The 21,034-nt window shown below is 39.6% G+C and overlaps 1 protein-coding gene across 4 annotated transcripts; it reads left to right on the top strand.

Moving 5' to 3' along the window:
* The first annotated feature begins 429 nt into the window (after positions 1-429).
* On the top strand, positions 430-20,402 carry sun2 (Sad1 and UNC84 domain containing 2). 4 transcript variants are annotated; one of them, XM_085458610.1, is made up of 17 exons: positions 430-753; positions 6,780-6,841; positions 11,274-11,388; positions 11,499-11,602; positions 11,860-12,240; positions 12,324-12,383; positions 12,557-12,631; positions 12,997-13,136; positions 14,408-14,494; positions 14,660-14,698; positions 15,151-15,345; positions 15,453-15,590; positions 15,695-15,791; positions 16,144-16,259; positions 16,383-16,556; positions 18,019-18,108; positions 18,293-20,402. In XM_085458610.1, the coding sequence occupies exons 3-17, from the start codon at positions 11,276-11,278 to the stop codon at positions 18,407-18,409; spliced, it is 1,926 nt and encodes a 641-aa protein (XP_085314736.1). In that variant the 5' UTR covers positions 430-753; positions 6,780-6,841; positions 11,274-11,275; the 3' UTR covers positions 18,410-20,402. The 4 variants fall into 4 exon arrangements, with proteins under 4 accessions (XP_085314736.1, XP_085314738.1, XP_085314735.1 ...); XM_085458612.1 differs by lacking the exon at positions 6,780-6,841 and having other exon boundaries at positions 14,408-14,458; XM_085458609.1 differs by lacking the exon at positions 6,780-6,841.
* The last annotated feature ends 632 nt before the right edge of the window (positions 20,403-21,034 follow it).

The following is a 21,034-nucleotide window of genomic DNA, read 5'->3' as shown; positions in this document are numbered from 1 at the left end:
CCGCTGGAACGAAACCGGAAACGGTTTCAAAGTGTGCCGCATCATAGCTGCGGTCGTGTACAGAAAATAAAATAAATAAATAAACAGCTTTAAAAAGGCACTCTCCGGTCAAAATATCTCTTTAATCTTGCCATTTTTCTTTTTAAAAAATAATTGAAACAACAAAAGGAAGAAACACGAGTTTGGGTTAATTATTATTAATTTTAGAACAAATGATAATCTGGATGCATAGAATAATATGTCTCTCAACTCTGAGAGAACTAGACGGATGTGGTGTCTATTATTCAAAGCACACTTTAAATGGATTTTAATGTTTAGCCCACTGTCAAACTTATATTCTCTTTCGGAAGTTAGATATGCAGAAAAAAAATGAATTTACATTTATTTTCGTTGTTTCGTTGGGCGACCGCTATTTTGCAAACCCTTACCGGAAGTGCTTCTCTTCTTCGCTCTAGCTTGACTCCGCTGCTGTCAACATTTGTTGCGGTGAAACCTCCGAGCTGTCACAGCAAGCGTCTGTTGAGCCCAGTCATGCCATCTAGGTTTAGACTTTACTTGTGGAATTCGTCATGAACCAGGCTGCTATTTTGGGACTAACTGAACAGAGTTGAACAAAACGGGCATGTTTGTTTAAGTTCAGTCTCCGTGCGGATTAATATTTCTGGTTAACCGTCTTTGCTGTTCGTTGGCGTGTTTTTTTTTTTTTTTTGTACTATTATTATTTATCTGCGACGGACTAAACAGTTTAACGAGGTAAGTTACGGGCACGGGGTTAAGGAATCCAAGTGGTAATTCGTGTTTTTTCAGTTTCTTAAGGTTGAATTTTGGACTTTTCGTGTCTCCCTGCATCTCAGCTGCGCTTCAGGATGCTTTTGTCCGTTGGCTGCCCGTTGAGTTTAGCGACTACAGTTTATTGTCAACATTAGCTGCCTGCAGCTCCTGCTCACTCTGAAAGCATGTGGGGTTAGCTGTCTGCTGGAAATGTGTGTTAATTTAGCGATGAATGTAGTTAAACAGCGAAGTTAAATGTCAGCGTGTCATATGTAGGCGGAACTGGTTTGTTGTAATGGGTGATTAACTAACCTGCCATACTTTTCTGCATAGGCTGCTCTGCTAGTCCCCATAAGACCACTACTTAACAACTTTATGTGGGAGTGTTTATGTCTTATTACCATTTTGTTATTATTATTATTATTATTATTATTATTATTATTATTATTATTATTATTATTAGTTGCCATATATTACTTGCGTAGCATTTAGTCTTATTTGTCCACAACAATACATAACATGAGCTTGGGCATTGAGGGCTACTTTAGCCATACTGAGCTTGGTGCAGGTGCACAAAAGGTTAAATTTCACAAAAAGCAATTATTTTTCTGTACTTCGATCAACGGAGGGCATGCAGGGAATATTTAAGGCCCTCAGAGGGTGTGTCTAAGAAAGGCAAGTGCAAAATTGGCCAAACTGGCGATAACTGTTTTGCTGTAAATAACATGTTTTAACCTTATTGCCATATTAAGTGTGTTGTGTAGGGAAGCATTGTTACATGTACTGGCTAAACAGGTGTTTATCTTTTGTCTCACATCAACCACATCACAACACCAGAAAGAAAAAAAACTACTGGGCTTGTCTGTCGTTACGGTATCATACTATTGTCTTTCAATATGTAACCACAGTTTATTTATTTATTTATTTATTTATTTATTTATTTATTTATTTATTTATTCATTCATTCATTCATTTATTCATTTTTGTAAAGGTATGTTTAGGTATTGCAAAATCTAATGAAGTGCATAAATCATCCCTGCGGAATTTTCTTTTTGTTTTTGTTTATTTCATGTAAGGATCATAGACTGTATGTAAAAAAGTAGATGTAAACACTATTAAGTTAGACGTGACTAGTGAGGGCTTGATCCGACAGAGCAATCAAGGGACCATTCACTCTGCTAGGGTAGCAACCCCTCAATCTTTAAAGCACACCCTGCTTCATCATCCTCAATCGCTTTTAACTAGAGTGTAGTTTACAAAATGAATATCGTGTTGTATTCAAAAAGCCCCCAAACTGCAGATTGAGATCATTAGTATATGCGTGTAGTGTTTACTGTGGTTGCATCTTTGAGATATGTTTACCATAGACTTTTCCACAGTCTTATTTCTTTTTACTCTCAGAGCTGTTGTCTCCTGCTGGAGTTTAAGAAGAATGCTTCAAAATGAGTTAGCATTTTCTACTTCTGGTTTCCTTAGCCTGAAGTTAACATTTTAATTTTTTTAGAGGCTTTTAACTTTTGTGATCAAAACACACAATATCTTGATCTATAGGATGTATTTCAATAAATACACAATCATGAATATTGAAGCCTTAAGTGTTTTTGTAAAGGCGTTCACTAACAAAGGACCATGGAGACATTGAGCACAGGGTCGTAGTGAAGTCATACAACTGTCATGTAGTAATTTTCTAACCTAACATTGGTCTTTTACTTTAGGGATTGCAATTATGTGTTAAAAATCAGGGTGGGCTAGAAAAACACATCATTCCTGCAGCGGTCTATATTACAGATAAATGCTACTATTAAATGGGGGGAGATTTTGGCAACATTGTATCAATAATTAATACAGGGACACCAGATATTAATATTTTATTAAATAAATTTAAATACTCTGGGAATACTATGAACAACAGGGGTCATCTCACCATCCTGAGATAACAATAATTCGGCTTAACCAAAAAAGTCATCCAGCACTGGACACGAGTAAAAACAGGGCAGCAGGAAAACTCTGTAAACGGCTGCAGCCTAATTTCGACAAATTTGGATCAGCGCAGTTCATGTAATCCAGCTGTTGTTCAGTGTAAGGGAAGTTAGACTTTTTTTACAGTTAAAATTAAAATTGGGATTTTTTTTTTATGCAATCAAGGGCTTGATTTGGAATTATTAGTATGGAAATGGAAGGAGATTAATTCAGAAGATCTTTAAAATAAAGATTGTTTCAACACATTACTTGAAATATATGAGTTTTGTGTGAGGCTGGAAGAAAGCAGATGGGCCTGCCTGAGAGTCTCGGGCAGGGATGGTAAAACAGCTTCGCAGCCCTGACAATAAAGTTTCTTTCATGCAGCAGACTATTTAGAGAGACACTGAGAGAATAAACATTAATTAACTGGGTCACATTGTTGTAAACAGACCTGGTTAGGTAGCAACTTAGCTAAAAAACTGTGCTTAATTATTTTCTCCCCTTAAACTTTACAAAGAGATTGTGGTCCTTTTGTTAGAAGGCAGTGCACACTGATGACTCATCCGCTCTCTGTGAGTGAGTCATATTTCACTGGCACGGTACTAATGTTAGCCACAAACCATGTGCCAGGCTGGTTTGGTTTGATGAAGACTAATTCTCGGCATTCCTTTCTTCCCCCACTCCTTCTTACCGTACCATTTTCCCTTCATTTCTACACTTTCTTCTTCTTCTTCTTCTTTTTTCTGAATTGTTTCAGTCATTCATAAAAGTGTGAAATCATAAAAGTGATTTCACACCTTCTCCATCACCAGCCAAGCTTTCATCTTTGTTGTTCTGCCTGTTCTGTCTCTTCTTTTCTCTCCTGTGTCTCAGTGTCTTTGTCTCAGTCTGCATCAGCTCTTACTCTTCCTTTCACCCTCTACATCTTTGTTGTTACAGGCCGTGTCAGCGTTCCTTCTTTGTCGCTGTCCTGACAGTGAAACAGTGCCCCTCTTTGCCCAGCCCTGAGCAAATAATGCTGCTACATCTCAATCTCCACTCTTTGATTTTGTCCAATAGAGATTCCTGCCGTCAGCTTTACGGGCTCACATGTGTTTTTACATGTGCTTGTGCTTGGGCTGTAATGGTCCTGAACCATTTGGCTTGCACAGTTCAGTTTGGTATGACATTTCCTCGCTTTTATACAGCCTGTGAGTCATACTGTTACTGAAATATAGAAGTCTATTTTTGCCGGCATACTTGGGTTTCTGGAACAGACATTTGAGGCTTTATCTGTAATCATCTGTTATCAGCTGCTGATAGACAGCCTTAGCATGCTAACAGGAGTGGTTGTGAAAGATGGACAGTACTTCCACTTTTACTGAACATTTATGCCTTCATTTACACACAAACAAGTTTGGTGTGTGTGTGTGTGTGTGTGTGTGTGTGTGTGTGTGTGTGTGTGTGTGTGTGTGTGTGTGTGTGTGTGTACTTGGTTCTCAAAATTTTTTGGACCTGCCCCACTTCAGAAGCTGAAAAAAGTTCAAGCAACACACTGATTATTGATTATGAACCACTAACTAGCTTAGAGTTCTCTCTTATAAACAGTAGGCTTGTTATGACAAACTAAATACCTGCACCCAAGACAATACTTGATATTTTAAAAAAGGGTCATTAGTGTCTCCATAGCGTAGTGGTTAAAACATTGGCTTAGTGAAGTGAAAGGTTACTGATATTTTATAAAGGGGTAATTATTTCTCCTAGGTCATGCCAAAAGTATGGCACTGGGTGTGTTAACATTTACAATAACTGTTTAATACTTCTGTGTTGATGTAACAGGAGATTTACTGGCCTCTTCAATTCCTCTTTAAGAGTTGTTTAGTGTTGTGAACGTCAGCTGGTTCAACTGTTAGTGAGGGAGGGGCTGTGTGTCTGCAGCAGTACCGTGTCAAGTCTGCTGCTATCATTGGTGTCGCAAATGGGTGTCTAACCTGATAATAATTCTTAGTTTTGAATAGTATCTGAACCTGTTTTAATGGAAAGTAGCAGCTTTTTTTGACCTTAATCTTACAGGAAGAACTGGAATAGCCAACTGCAGTGAAAATGCAGTGCCATGATCCCAAAACTGAAGCACATACCAAAAGTGTTTTTTTGTTTTTTTGTTTGTTTTTTGCTTGTGTGATTATTACAGCTTAATCAACATACTGGCCTATCACAGATGTAATAGTTTTGCCGTATCCAGGAAACCACATTTTCATCTATTGAACCAGATGTTTGGTGACCCTGGTATATTTTTACAGCCCAGAGCTTAATTCAATTTACTGCTCAGATGTCTCTTTTAGATAAAACTGTGAAAGCAAAAATGCTCATATTGTTGAGCCCTGCTTACTATCATCAAATCCTGTGTTATGTTTTCCACAACACTGTTGACCCGAGGAACACTATAAAAATATAAGTAATTCAGACTTTACTGATATCAAACCCTTCATGCCACCGCCACTGTCTCCACTACATGTAGCACAGCAGGCATCATAGCCGAGCAGGGCGATGTTGTGGCGAGGCGATGTGTGAGCTTTGTTCCAGTAAATTTTCTTCTTCTTCTGCTTCTTTTGACTTGTTTTACACTCTAAGAGACTATACTAATTATATGAGTCAGTATATTTATATGGGAATTTCTTACTCTGACATTCTGACATTTTTGAATTATTTTTGTTGGTGTCGAATCATCCAAAACAAATTCTTTATACAGCTGTTTATAAATGATTCCAGTACAGTACAAATGGATAACTGGTGGATTTCCACACTGTTTGGGAGACTCTGTCATTTCACTTTTTCATCTTTCATTTGGACTAAATGGCTGAATGTGATGCACTTGTCACTGTTGTCCTTCTTCATGATTGAGGCAGATTTATTTCTGTGGGAGCTGTGCAGTTTGTGCTGCCTATTCTTGATGAAAAGCCGCTTTTGTGTCTTTCTGCACCTGATTCCCACAGGACCTGAATCAGGCTTCTCTGTCTCTGACGGGGGGGGGGGATGTTGTCATCCTCACATTTGTACATTATTGGCTTTCCATACTGCACATTCTCATGGAGGAATCAGACCTCAATGACAGATCCTGTGAGCAGTGCAAGGGTGACCAAGGCAGAACATGTTTTCTCAGCAGCTCTTTAGAAGTGAGATGCTTAGAAATTAAATGAAAGGCCTCAAATCAGTCACGCGGGCATTCCAGGACAAAAACAGCTCTCTCAGTTTACAGCATGAACAGACTATTGTAAGATGTAATTGGGTTTTAGATCAAGCGGACTGGACGACAAGCCCCAAATAAGGAAAGTAAACCTACACAAGAATGTGGGACGCAGTCAAACACGGCTGCAGTGTTTCAGTGGAATGAGCAAAAGAGGAGGGACATCTTGGTGCAGCAGTGTCCTCTGTGTGGGGTGGGGGTCGGTGATGTTCAGGAGGAGAATTGTGCTGAGCTAGGCTCCACTAAGATGCCACTTAAAGTGTAAGGGAGGCTTTAGGGGAATTAAGTTCAAAATACTCCCCCTCTCTACGCTCTTAGCTTAAGCCTCTTGACGTATTAAGAAGAAAGAAATGTAAATGTGTGTTTCCTCAGCAGCAGGTCCAGGCTGCTTGCACTGTTTAGTCTAAATAAACATGACCCTTGTTTTTCTGTTTTGTTCTTATGATGGGATCTGCAGATTAGATTGTTAGACATGATGGGATTTAAAAAGAGCTCTTACCTGTCACATGCTACAAGAGCCCCTCCATCTAATTTAAATTTAAACAGCCTGGTTGTTTGATAGAGAGAAGAAGGTGCAAGTTACAAAAAATAAACAGATTTAATATGCATCTTCATAGGAAAGATGTATTGGAAACGTAGCTGTCTCTGCAACAGAGCAGTTTCAGTATGATGGTGTGTTTTCCTTATTCACAGTAAACAGAACAGGCTGGCTGTAGCAACCACCACAGGGGCTGCAGGGCGTCGTCAAGTACAGTGTTGCTGTTATTGGCTGTTTACATCAAAACGGTGTGGCTGCTGATATTTACTCTTTTCTCTCTTTCAGTCTTTCACCCCCTCGAGTCTTGAATCAACAGACGAGCAGAGGGTGACAAAACTAGAGAAAAAGTATGTAAAGAGTTTGTGTGGTGTTGTTGAGCATGTTTGCTGGACAAAGTTTGTTTGTAAAGCAAGGTCATGATTTGTAAGTAATTATATTAAACAACAACAACAAGGCAATCGCCCATTTTTTTAAAGTGAGGGTTTCGGCGCGCATGTGTCCTCGTGCATCAGCTTCCTGTCTGTTAGATGCACAGACGCAGCTTCCCTTTTTGTCATCTTCTGCCGCTCATTTCAGTTGCACAAGTCTGCAGTGATCGCATCCCCGGCTAATGACATCAAGGCTTTTATTGGATGTCAGCTCTGATTGCGTTAAAACTTCCGAGACAGGAAGGCTGCTTTCATGAGAACAGTCAGAAGCTAAAAGAAAGGATCGCAGAGAGAATCTAAAGGCTGGTGGATTTCCTGGGGGCCTCTACTTGTCACTGAGCTGAGAAACGCCCCGTGCAGCTAGCATTTCTAACTTTCAGCGTCCTGTTACTGTCGAACGCCTCGTTTTGTCTGATTGTCTGGAACTGTAGCTGCAGGTATGTACTGGTGCTCTTCTTTTGGTCTTATCAGTGATGTGCAGCAGGAAAGAGGGTTAATGTGGAGTTGAATGTTTTGACCCCATCGTCAGAGCACTGCTTGTGTTTTGTGTTTCTGTAATGAATTGAATGTGTAACAATAAACTTGCTGCAGGAGCTGTCAGGCGGTAAAGCTGCTGCTAATTATCCGCACTGTAAGAGCACATCGTGGACCAATGGGATCACTTAGCTTAAGATGCTTGTTACATAATCTTTACGATGCCTGCCGTGCTGAAAGTTAACCTCATAGATGTTTTGTAACAACATAGAGCTGTTCAGATCCTTCTCGCTACCTGTGATAGTCTCTGAAGATTTTCTGAACTTTAAGTATGCGGGGTCTGTTAAGGTATGCATCTGTGTGTGCATGTGTGTCTGTCTATCATGTATTCTATACTGTAAATGTGTCTGCACTGTAGCGTAATGAAAGTGTATGTCCTTGTTTTTTAAGCTTTGCATGTACAAATGCCTTCATGGTGTTTTGGGGGGTTTATATTTACTCTGTAAATCTTGGTGCTGTTGAGTGTTTGTGCAGCAGGACCGATTAGCTGGATTACAGGCAACCAAGATTAACCAAAAGAGCATCTGTCAGTGACATACTACTAATATTACTTCTACCACAACTACCGCATCACTATTACTGCTACTGTGCGTTTCACTGTGCTGCTGCTTTACTGTTTTATTGTAATAATAATGCCACATTCTTAAAGGTGAACATATGGTCTTATTTATTTAATGTGATTACAGGAAATATCATTACTGAAACATGCAAGTCCTAAAAGATGCATTGAGCTGCCAGTTTGACTTACTGGGGTCACCAGTTCTTGACTCCCCGTAGAGATATTTATGAAATGAACGAGAGAAAAGTTGATGTGAAAATGAAAAAATGTGACCGAGGCAAAAAAAAAGAAAGAAAACATTGCTCAGACATAGCAGATGGAAATAGCCACTGCAGTCATTCACTGGTTTGTGAAGTCCCATTTTGAATTTGAATTGGCATTATAGTATTCAGTAGAGCAGGGCGATATGACCAAAAATATTTATCACGATATACATTTGAAAATTTGCGATAACGATATAACTGACGATAGGGCTGCTCGATTATGGCAAAAATGATAATTACGATTATTTTCACTGAAATTGAGATCACAATTATTTGACGATATTTATTTAACCCTTTAAGACCTACTATAGAACCAAGTCCACCAGAGCTTATATTATTTTTTTTACATGCTGTAGTGCCATTTGTGGGAGCATTTCAAGTTGCTATACAACTGTTATAGCCCATATTTTACTAATATGTATGCATTAAGTCCATAGTAACTACATTAATTGCAAAAAAGTGCAATAAACTACAAAAAAAATTGAAAATCGCTTTTGTTTTGTTTACATATATTTCTACTTGGAGAAATTTAAGAGGTTTATCCCTCAAAACTTTAAATACAATAAAGTTGCAAAAAATAGTTTACAACAACAGGAAATTTATTTTGAGTGTCTTCATAGTTTTATTTTGGAGATACAGCAATTTTTATATACTGCAGGAAAAACAAAAAACAATCCTATGATGCAAATTTGCAAAGAAAATAGCATGTGCATCATTTCACTGTGGGAAGTGTTACGAACAGCTGATAGGAACGGCAAAGCGTGTTTCTGAAATATTATGTTTTTGTTGCTGCAAGCGCTTTTTATGCAATTTTTGCAAAGCTATATGTGGAACGAAACCGTGACCGAGGACAAGCTGATGTCATAAGATGTAAGTACAACTCCTCCGGTTTCATATGCAAAACAAATTATTGCGCTAGCTTACACGGTTCAGGTTCTACAGGGATTTAAAAATAGTTACGCAAAACGGAGCATGCTGCTCTGACCGGCTTTAAAGGGTTAACAATGACTTTAAAGAAAATAATATAAAATAGTGTGCAACACCACTGAAGTTTTTTTTTAAACTCTCTTTTCAACCAACGGCAGTCACTCTCCAAATAACTTCTGCTTAGCTTTCCGAGCTTCCCTCGGGTCCTCTTAATCAGCGGTCTCCAACCTTTTTTGCGCCACGGACCGGTTTATGCCCGACAATATTTTCACGGACCGGCCTTTAAGGTGTCGCGGATAAATGAGGGAGGGGCTAATAATCGGCTCAGTCATTTTTAATGATCGTTGAAAGCCCAGATCGTAATCGTGATTAAAATTCGATTAATTGAGCAGCCCTAACTGACGATATAATTGACACTAGACAAAACACTTTACAACTCCACAACTTTATTAGTGAAAAAAAAACCCATCAATGTATTTTCACTTAAACAAGCAGCTGTTTTTTATGTGCATTAAAGTTATATAAAAATTTAACAGTGCAAATGCAAATGCCTTGCTGACAGTTTAACCAAAAGGCATTTCCAGTGGAAATTGGCCGGCATATCCTCAGCATAACCATGTATAATATCCACAAAACTTAAAAAGAGGTTATACACACACAATATGGTAATATTATGTTGAAGCACAGTACATATCACTCCGCGAGGCTCCTGCCTACGATAGCCGTAATGCTCCAACAATCCATCAAGCGGTGCGGGTTCGTAGCTTAGCAAAGTCGTACTAAAACGTCTGACAGATTTTCGAGCGCCGTGTACCACATAAAATCGTTTCAAGGTCAGTAAACACAACCAGAATTCATACATAAGGCACACGGGATTATAAGGGGCTCTGTCGATTTTCAGAAAAATCAAAGGATTGATTTTAAGTGTGCTGTATTTTCCAAACACCACGGTAATAACGGCGGCCCGCTAGCATGCGCTACCAAAAACAGTGCTCTGTTGTGTATCTGATGGACGAAAGCTAAACCAGTTCCACACCAGTGAAGTTGCAGCATTTTTACAAACCAATTCTGATTCATCCGTTTTATTCAACGATCCGCTTTTGCTCTTCTCATTCTCTGTCACCGGCACGCTTTTTCCGCCATGTGCGTATGAAAACAAAGGCACTGCGCATGCGCGTTTTACCCATATTCTATGGCGATATTTCATTTTCTTATCATTGCCCAACATTATACCGGTATTACTGTGAACGGTATGATATGGCCCAGCCTTACTATTCAGTCTCTGTGTGTTCTGGAGCTAGAATTGGGTGTATTTGAATAAGAGGGTGAGTTTATCAGCAAGCTTCATTAGTAAGCTGTGCCCAGAGGCGTATTGGAGTAAAGATTATTTGATGGTTACCACGCAGCAAGTTGTTTGTCAGAAAGTTGAATTAAAAATGCTCCAAAGGGCAACAACACCACAGACTTCTGTGGGAGGTCCAATTCAGTGGCTCAGAATTGGACCTGACTCCTAGCGGAAAGCTACTAGCCCCCTACTACATCACTGTTCTATATGTCTTTCATATTTAAAACTGTCTTTAATTCTTGAAACTGTTTGATTGTGCTTTACTCTACACCTTCACATATAACACTGAAGTCTTCCACAGTATCTGTACATTGACAGTCACAGTTTATCTTTTCTCATCTTTTTCTTGCAGAACTTTTAAGCCAAGCATATTAAGTTATATAGAAGAGGCACAATCACTAATTATATTACTAATTATATTGTGGGCAATTTCTTGGTTAGCGATGGTGTATTCACTCTATCTAAATTAAGCTGGCAAATGAGGTTACTGTAGGTGAAAACTGCAGTTTTATGTAGGCCTAAGGATTATGTATTAAGAGTAGCTGAAAGCAATCTAAACACAATGCAGCAGTGTTTGCTGTGGACTTCAAAACACCACACTAAAATCCTATTCCACTGCTCTGACTAGGTCTGCTGATTACAGGGATTATCCAATTTCAGTAACTCTGTTATGTATATTGAGTAAATTGAGACTTACTATCTTTCCCTGTCTGTGTGTTTCAGTCATGTCTCGCAGAAGTTCTCGCCTGGTTTCTGGTGGCTACTATAATTCAGATGAAGAATCTGACTCAAGCAGCGTGACCAACATATCTATATCCTACCGTGAAAACCCTGTTAAGTAAGTTACTGGTTTCTGTGCCCTTGTGCTTGAAGCTTTTTTTCTACATTCTGATTGTCAGTCTGTAATGTAACCCTGCCTTTCTCTCTTACCAACTTTTTCTTCTTCAGGGTTTTCAAGAAGAAGGCCGGGACCCGCAAGCCCGCCTCCCGTACCTCCAGCAGAGCCAACAGCAATACTAGCTCCGCTGCCCCTGACACACCTGTCACTCCAGGTCAGTATGCTGCGATGGTGCATAAGTGGTAATGACATAATATCACAATCTGAAAGTTTTCAGAGTAGGTTAAAGAGAAAGTTTCCAAACTGTTGCCTATAACAAAGCTTTGGATTACTTCTAACCCCTTATCGGTATTTTACTGACTGTCAATTATTTAGTTACTCTTTGTAATAATGGACACAGATGGAGTATTGGTGTAAGGAACCTAATTTATTTATCTCATTTTCTGCTTCTTTCTCTCATCTGGCTCTTAGTCCCATCTCCATTAACCATTGAGAGCCAACCTGTCATGAGGACCGTATCTTTCACCCCATCCACAGCCACCCCGCGGCCTGCCCTGACCCCATCATCATCATCAACCCCGAGGCAGACACCCCCTCATTGCCACCCAGCATCTCCAGGAAACAGCTCTCCTGCAGGGCACTGCAGCTCTAGCAGGCCAGGATTACAGTTTAGACCCAGCCATAAGGAGCTGAGTCAGAGTGGCGTGGACAGCTCAGGGTACTCGTCCTCTGAGGGTACTTACAGGAAGCCCATGGCCGCCCCCTGCAGCACTGGTAGAGTCAGCATTAACACTGGGGATCCCAATACCGGATACAGAAGCAGAATCAAAAGTGCCTTCAACAGCCTCAGCGGTGAGTGTTGAAGTTTGCTTGTGTTTGCGTGTCTTTGCGCTGCCATGTAATAATCTCTTTGTTCGTGTTTGTTCTTTTGGCAGACTCAGCCCTGATGCTCGGTGCGACAGTATGTGCAAAAACACATGACGTGGCAGCGTTAGGTATGGTGTTTGTATATGATCATTGTTACTTCTTGTAGCTGAAGCTCAGTATGGATCTACATGTGCCTGTGCATTATATACAGATCCTACATACTTTTTCTTAGTTGCTGCATGTGATTTGGCTCTAGCTTATCAAAATCCCTGCAAATCAATGTTCCTTCTCTTCCCCGCAGCTAATTCTCTAATCAGCAGTCGCATGAAGAAGGCTTGTGGTGTGGCTCTCCTCCTCCTCCTCATCTTACTTTTATGTAAGTAACATAAACGAAATCGAATATATTCTGTGTTTTCAGAAAGCCGCTGTATTTTCTGCTTGATCTACTTTCCTGAAGACAGTACAGTAATCTTCTATGAGCTTGGGGTTTCCCCTCAAAAGTAGGCGTGGTAGGTTCTGCCGCAGAGGGTTCTTAGACTTGCAAAGCAGCACTGCTTAGTCTGCTCCCTGCATCATGTGGTGGGGTTTTACTCCCTTCTCCACCTCATTGTGACTGTATGAGTCACTGTAAATGTCAGTCACTACAAGAGGCTTTCACTGTTGAATATTAGAGTTGGGTGATCTTGCTTTGTGTGCTTCTGAGTGCTGTTGTTCAGGAACTATCCCTTCTGTTTTCTCCAGGTCTTTGGTTGTTCCTTCCCTTGCTCACCTCTTTCATCACCCGCATGAATGTCACAAAGAGCCCATCACAGACACAGCCTGTTGTCCCTGCTACTCCTCCTCCTGCCCAACCCAACAACATCTATTCCAAACCTGTGGTGGTAGGGCTCTGCAACTGACTGTTTTTCTTGCTGGTTAGATTGATGGGTGCTGGATCAATCTAACTGTCTGAGTGACTAAGTAGATTGATTAATTATAAATGACAAACTTTTATAATAGTGCTCAAGCTCAAATCTTCAAGGCCTGCACGAGGGGTTATTTAACAATGCCAAACCACAGCAGCAGTCGTCTCAAGGTGTAAAGTTCAAATCCAATAATACCGAGAGAACTCCAACAGATGGCAGAGGCAGCCATTTGCTCCCAATACAATACATATTTTTAAATGAAATCTTGATATTGTTTAAGTAATGGTAATAATGATATAAATCATTGTGTAGTTGTTTGTTTATATGCAATTGATAGTCCTGTCTCACTATATCCGTGCACTTGTATTTTAAATTTTATTCATTTATCCAAAAAAAAGCAGACAATGAGTTAAAGATGAATTTGACTGTTAGCAATCATTGTTGTTTTCTTCAGTGGTATCATGGCGGCCCAAGCTTGAGATTTGCTAGTGTAGTATTTTCCCAGCACACATTTGTGGATTTTTAAAGGTTCACAGAGTCTGTTTTCTCCACTGTGGGTGGTTTACAAATTGAAAGTGAAAGATCAGCAGTTTGATCCTGAGAGGAGACACAAATCCCTTGGGGGATCATGACGGATCAAAAATCAGCCAGCAAAGCTACCTGCTGTGGTGGTGATGAATTGGAAATAAGAGAGCTGCTGAAAGGTGCTTTTTACTGTATTTTCTTTATAAATCTTTATAAGTGCATCACATTCTCAGTTAAAAGAGTTACAGTTTGAGAACAACGACACTTTCATCAATGTCATTTCTCTCTTACCAAGCTACCTTTGGTTGTTCTCTTATTCACAAGGGGTTGCGACAGCAGGCAGCACCACATGTTTGATTCACAGGATATTTTGCACCAGTTACCCGTCCTGACACAAACCCAAATGCAGCCACCTGCAAATGTGTAAAGCGCTACACTTTGGAGCCCCACTGTTCTCTAACCAGCTAAACAGAGTCAACAAGGGATGGGATTTATGATGTTTATGATCAAAACTTTGAGACTTAGTTGTAAGTCCTTCAAGAAGTTCACCGGTTCAGGGACCTCTCAGTCAATTCTGAAGCATTTTTAAAGGTCAAAAATATATTTAATGTAATAGCTGTTCTGATTAAGCTTGCTGTTATGAGACTCTTAATATGTTTGTATGAAAATTTGGGTTCTTTTTTGTTGCAGTAATAGTTTGTTGTTTTTGTATTTTCAAACAGGATCCTACCATTGTGTCTGCTGTAGTAGATGAAAAGATGCAACGTCTTCTGGTAACAAACCATTTCCTTGCAGTCAGGAGTAAAAAAGTCTGCACCCTCCCTCCACACACGCACATGCACAAACAAAAATTAAGCTGTCTAACCATATCAGAATAAAACAAAGGAAAACTAAAATAAATGCATTGGTGTTACTTTGAGACCTTGCATGTTGATCTATTTTGAGGTGAAAGTGATGTGTTGCATCTGTTACAGGTGGAGCTGCAGATGAAGCAGGAGCTGCTTCTCTCCCAGGTGAGAGAATCTCTTTCTGGTTAACCCTGTGGGTGGTAGAGCTTCTGCCCACGGATGTCAGAAAGGAACACAGGCTAATAGTAACAGGGTCAAAACTCAGGTATGCTAGAGTGACATCTAGTGGTTGACATCTAGAGCAAATGCAGAGGTTTGTTTACTAACCTACAAGCACTCGGGAAGTACAGTTGCTGAATAATTCCCCAAAGGCATAATTTCTGATTTGAAGAGAATTTATTTTAAAGAAATTTTAATTTGATTTAAGGTTTAGAAACAACAAAAAGGCTTTCTGATAAACGGGTAACCATGGTTAGCTTTTAGGATGAACATATATGACTTAAAAACCTGGCTTTAAAACATGAGATCTAAAATTTATGAAAGAGACAGCCTGGTATCTATGAGCTCACTTCACCTATCAGCATGTCATGTTTTCCTTCACTTGTTTTTTCTAACAGATGAAGGAGAGACTCCAGCTGGAAATGCGCGATATGAAGGCCAAGCTTGAGGCCACAGACTCCGACAGTCGGCAGCATCTAGAGCAGCAGGTCACAAGGTTGAGCAGCCGGATGGCAGATTATCAGTCAGACAGCAGCACTGCTGCTGCCAGCCTCACCCTCAGAATCCAAGCTTTAGAGGATCAGAATAATAAGGTAAAAGTCCTGATAGGTTCAACTTATCTATATTTAAAGCAACCGAAGCTTAATGAATGCAGTCTGGAACTTTGCCTGGGTTTTATGCATAGTCTTTTCTCTTGCAGTTGGCCCAGGAGTTGTCATCCATCCAGGTGATGCCTCCTCCAGCCCCCTGCCCTGATCCTACCAACACACCTATACACAATCACCTCACACCTGAGCTCCAACATGCCATGGAGAAGTGGCTCACTGACCGCATCAAGGTAACTAGTAGTAACTGTGTGTGTGTGTGCGCTTATGCTGCTAGATATGAGTTGTTACACCTGTCAATACTTAATAGTATACTCTGTTTGTGAATGTGAATAAGGAGCAGGATGCAATCAGGCTCAGCAGCAGTGGAAGCTGCGCAGACTGTGGACGTCCCATGGCTGATAAAGTGGCTGACTTTGCCCTGGAGACTCAAGGTCAGGAATGTTTGGATAAAGATCAAATTGTTTTTGCTAAAATTCAGTGTGTGCATGTGTGTGTTTGCTGTTTTTGCACCCAAAAAAACACTTTTTAAATATTTAGTTATTGGTTGTTTAATTTATTTGCCTGTTGATTTGTCTTCTGTAATTATTCTAAATGACATTCATGCATCTTGTCATCAGTCATCAGCAAAGATTGTTGTCATTTAATCTTACACTCTATAACATATAGAAGATTAAAAAAAACATTTCAGAACTCTTATTGCCCTGTGTGTGTGTGTGTGTGTGTGTGTGTGTGTGTGTGTGTGTGTGTGTGTGTGTGTGTGTGTGTGTGTGTGTGTGTGTGTAGGTGCCAGTGTGATCAGTACCAGGTGTTCAGAGACGTACCGTATTCGTTCAGCATGTGTGACCCTGTTTGGTTTCCCTCTTTGGTATCCATCTGAAAGCCCGCGCACTGTCATTCAGGTACAATGACCATCAGTTTGCTTATCTGTTCCCTCATTGTCATTTTACCCTCAGGGCTTTTCACTTTAGACTGTTAGCCCTTTCATTTTTACTAACTACATCTCCCGCTGTCTTCCTCCCCAGGGTTACCCAGTGCTGCTTCCAGGGAAATGCTGGGCGTTTCATGGTGTCCAGGGAACACTTGTGATCTCTTTGTCCCACCCCATACGGATAACTCATGTGACACTGGACCACCTACCACGCTACAACTCTCCCACTGGCCGAATTGACTCAGCACCCAAAGACTTTAAAGTCTATGTGAGTGCTTCCAGTGTAGAAACAGTGTGGGGACACATGACTGCCTGCGCTTGCTTAAAAAAAAAGAAAAGAAAAAGCTGCCTGCAAGTCAACATGAAGCAGGAAAATAACCAGTAGCCAGCAGTCAGTTCATCATTAATGAGAGTTTGTGAGCTCGTGGGTCTTAATGACTCAGCTCAAACATAGATACATGGAGGGAGCAGGGAGGGTACTCGTGGTAAGGAAAGAGCGAACCCACCAGGTCTGTTTGTCCTCAGCCAGAGCATCACGTACTTTTTAGGATATACAGATGTACTACAATATCTGTCAGACGTAAAGATGTGAAATTATACCTCAGAGGCAGCATTTGTGGTTGAGACATTTAAAGCTGCTGCTAAGTCATGCTGGTTCTCAAGTACACATGCTTACACAAATTAACCAAAACATCAGATTGAACTGCACACAGTACACATGTGATCACATTTCCAGCAATAACTCAAGTAACAACACACGCTCTGCATTTGTCCACGGTGACAGCACACACTGGATTTTAAAGCTTTAGCATTTTTGCCTCTGCCATGTTCCATTATTGGTGTCAGAACTAAATGTATATGGATGAAAGCTAGCAAGCATGGTTTGCAAGCTGGATCTTAACCTTGTACAGCCTGAACCATGACATAAAAATATTTTTTATTTATGTATTTATCTATTTTTAAATGGATATTAAATCTTCTGAAATATGAATTGAAACAGTAGAGAAATATCAGTTTGCATATACGAGTTTTCATATGTATCAGTTTTGCTTTGTCTGGAAATTTATTCAGGTGTTTGAAGACAAAAATTCCATTGATCATGTAGAGATTAACACTGTTAAGACTGTTTTACTCACCTTAACTGGACCACAGCTGTTTGTAAAAGTAACCGTGCAGCTTAGATAATTCCATGAAAAATCCACCAAAGGCACCAAAAGAGCACACACATCTCTAAGTTTAAGCCTTTACAGTTAAAGGTTAATACACTCCATACACTTGTTGTAAAGGCCGAAAGTAGCTGCAGGGCAAAACTACCTTTGTACCATTGTGCTGTAAATTTGCGCTTTTTAGCACAGGAGCCAGCTTCAAGTGTAACCTTGAGCAGCTGCAGTTTTTTACTGAATTTCCCACAGCAGAGTTTTCTGCTTGACAGACACGCATACCTGCCAGTTATTACATTCATTTTCTTCCACTTCCTATTAAAAAGCCTCGGCACAATGTGATAGCTACAAATTGTAACTTTTCTGATATTTGTAGTTCATGAATTTGACTTGTTTATTATTTCACTTGTCATTTTTTAAATGTGGATGATCTAAATCTGCCATTTATCAACCGTAGGACCTAATATAGGAGTACTGTATGGAATTAAGTCTCAAAGAAAACCTTTGAGAGTGACATAAAGCCAATTTTAATATTGAAATCTGACCCAGGTGCCATTTGTCTCTTTCCAGGGGATGGAAAACGACACAGAAGAAGGAACACTGCTGGGGACGTTCACTTACGATGAGTATGGAGAGCCAACGCAGACGTTTAAGATTCCTGTGAGTTCAAATGAGCCCATCTTAATATTTACCGCTCATTATATTTACAGAGCACGAGCAGACTACTTCTGCTTCTGTATAAAGTGTAGTAATCATAAGTGTTTGTTGCATGCTCTCCCTTACACTTAGATTTTGTTGTTTAACTTTCTTTCCTATCTTTTCTTTTCTTCTCCGCCTCACACAGAATCCGAGCGACATGGTTTACAGAGTCGTGGAGCTGAGAGTTCTCAGTAACTGGGGTCACGTCGAGTATACGTGTCTTTACCGTTTCCGTGTGCACGGAAAGATCGCCACCACGTGAGGCTTCAGACTCACTCGGAGTGACTTGAGTGGCCAAATGCTACTGAAAAGTGTTTTAGTGTTCACACGCACAACTCTTTGTTTCAGCTGTGTTTTACTGGGGTTTTTCTAACCTCTTAATATTAAAGGATAAAAACGTGCACGATCCTTGTTGTGCAGTGCACATTTGCTTTTGCTTTGACAAAAGTCTACATGGAAGTTTAAGGTTCTGGCAACTTGCTTTCAATTATATGACTGTGCCACAAGATCCTTTTAAAGCTTTTCTTAGTACAAACTATTATTATTAACAATCTTTTTTTCCTACTTTGCATGTGTACAGCGCTCCATCCCACCTGAGAGTTCTCTGGTAAAATAACATCTCTTTCCGTTTTGTTGCTGGGAAGCCACAGAGGAGTTGAGTGTTCAACACCTTGCTCAGTGGCACAGTGACAAGTCATAGAAACAGTCTCTTATTTTATTTACTTGTCCTGGTTTCTATAGCTGGTTATCAGCTTTATTCATCTTTCCATCTTAGACCAAATGAGTCTCAGTATTTTATGTTTTTACAATTAAAACAGAAAATAATCTAGTTTGTCTAGCGCTCAGTCACATATGTTGCCTGATACCTGAACAGGTTGAAAACACTGTTTTGTTTTGTTTTGTTTTGTTTTGTTTTGTTTTGTTTTGTTTTGTTTTGTTTTGTTTTGTTTTGTTTTGTTTTGTTTTGTGCTTCTTCTTTTTGTTATTTGGTGGAAATACACAGAGGGCAGCAGTGAATGTTTTCTAATCAGCAGTGCTTGATGTTCTTAAAGGAAAATGTAATTTCATATCACTATGAAAGGTAAAATATGCAGCTTGGTAACATTTCCTTTCAGCACGTTTTGACACATCAGTGTGGATTTTCCTTCTGGTACTTGAATACTTGAAAAGCTGTTTTTCTAACCTCTTTGACAGACGTCGTGTTGAAGCCATGACAGCTTTGTTTTTTACTCTGTACATAATGCTTACATTTGTATGAAATGTTTAACCAGGATAGAAAAAAGTGCTATTTATGCATAAAACAGAAATTCTTTTACAAATTCTTTTTGCTCCGTCCATTTTGTAGGACCAGCTCGAGAATCATTTTGAATTATTGTCAATTATTATGTCAGATCTTTGGATTGTGTCATTCAAAACCCAGAAAACACAATTTCACACAATGACAGAATTTTTGTTTTTATTTGTTGTACATTTAGACAGAAGATCAGAGAAAGTATCATTTACAGAATGACATGAAATGTTCTTCCTGATTTCAAGCAGTTCAGATTTGGATAACTTAACAAAGGGTCAGGTTTTCAGAAGTATTATTATTGTTTGTGTTTTGTCTATTTAATAGATGCTGATATATACAAGTTGTTAAACAAAGGAGACACAGTGTCATTAACACATGTTTTCAAAAAGTAATGTTAAAGTGAAATGAAGATATATTTTTGCATTGATGGCTGTTTTATAAATGATTGTTTACATTCCTAAAAAGCTTAATAACCACTCTCCTGGTGTACTGCAGGCTATAGATAAACTGAACATTGTAGTATACAATACAATACACGCAATAATACACGCTAATGTTGTTAAATGTGTTTAACATGTTCACTTACAGTTTTCACTTTAATCCTTAAATAGCTTGATTTTGCATAACTAAACATTCCAACATGTGTCTAATAGACTCACATTTGCTGAAGCATTGTTTAAAAATGTAAGTATTGATGGGAGCCTAGAGCCTACACCTCAGAGTGTATCATTCCTCTTATTTGAACAGTGTTAAGGTTTAGGTAGATCAATCAGGTTCATTTTCTCTATCCTCAAATGTTAAATTGATCGATTGATTGACAATAAAAAACGTTTGTTTTCTATTTGGATTTTAGAAATCTCGTCTCACACGGAGCCCTAAAGTGTTCTGCAGAGTATATGACTACATTTTTGTCTGTAAGCCAAATTTGGATATTTGAGTTCTAAAATAAAACAATGCAATATGTCTTTGTTGTACTTGTTGTACATCCAGTGACGCTCATCGTGGTTATTGACAAATTTACTTCCTGTTCCTGAGTCAAAGACATGAGAGAGAAAAATGTCAGGTTTGCATTCAAGCATTTAAAGGCATAAAGCAGCTACCAGTAGATTTTTATTAAACTGCAGAAAATACCAACAACTTAGTATTATGGTTAAAAATGAATTTTTAAATATTGCTGATCACTGTGCAGGTTGCAGCTCAGCTTTTCCATCACGTTATCAGCCGCTCTGCACTCTTGCATCAGTTTTAGTCTCAGCTGATTTTGGGCAGCTGCTTCGTCCGGATGAGAAAAGTCAGAGGCTGAACAAAGCTGCTCATGGAGAGAATCCAGTAGGCCACACAGGTGACAACTGAATAGGGCTTGAAAGAAGTGGGACCAAGCTGCCTCAGCAGGTATTCTCCAATGGGGGGGAGGTAGTGGACGTTGATTATGACCAGCGCAGACAGCACTATTTTGAATGCTCGCTTTTTAACTGGGTGGACCTCTTTTCTGCTGGGCCCTGACTGGCGGAGAGACTTTAGAATCAGGGTGCTGCAGGTTGTTACGACCACAGTGGAAAAGCTTATGATTGCTAGTATCACATTCCACTTATACCC

This window comes from Copadichromis virginalis, linkage group LG6 (genome assembly GCF_057382275.1).
Source record: "Copadichromis virginalis isolate Kocher_CV1m ecotype Utaka linkage group LG6, C_Virginalis_male_GT1.1, whole genome shotgun sequence".
NCBI lineage: Eukaryota > Metazoa > Chordata > Actinopteri > Cichliformes > Cichlidae > Copadichromis > Copadichromis virginalis.
The sequence above is the reverse complement of the archived record's forward strand: the minus strand, read 5'-3'. Positions and strand labels throughout refer to the sequence as shown.

Coding starts and splice junctions, on each gene's coding strand:
- sun2 (XM_085458609.1), top strand. CDS start 11,276: ATGTCTCGCAGAAGTTCTCGCCTGGTTTCTGGTGGCTACTATAATTCA. Junction 11,389..11,498: donor TACCGTGAAAACCCTGTTAA/GTAAGTTACTGG, acceptor TTTCTTCTTCAG/GGTTTTCAAGAAGAAGGCCG. Junction 15,792..16,143: donor CTTTGCCCTGGAGACTCAAG/GTCAGGAATGTT, acceptor GTGTGTGTGTAG/GTGCCAGTGTGATCAGTACC.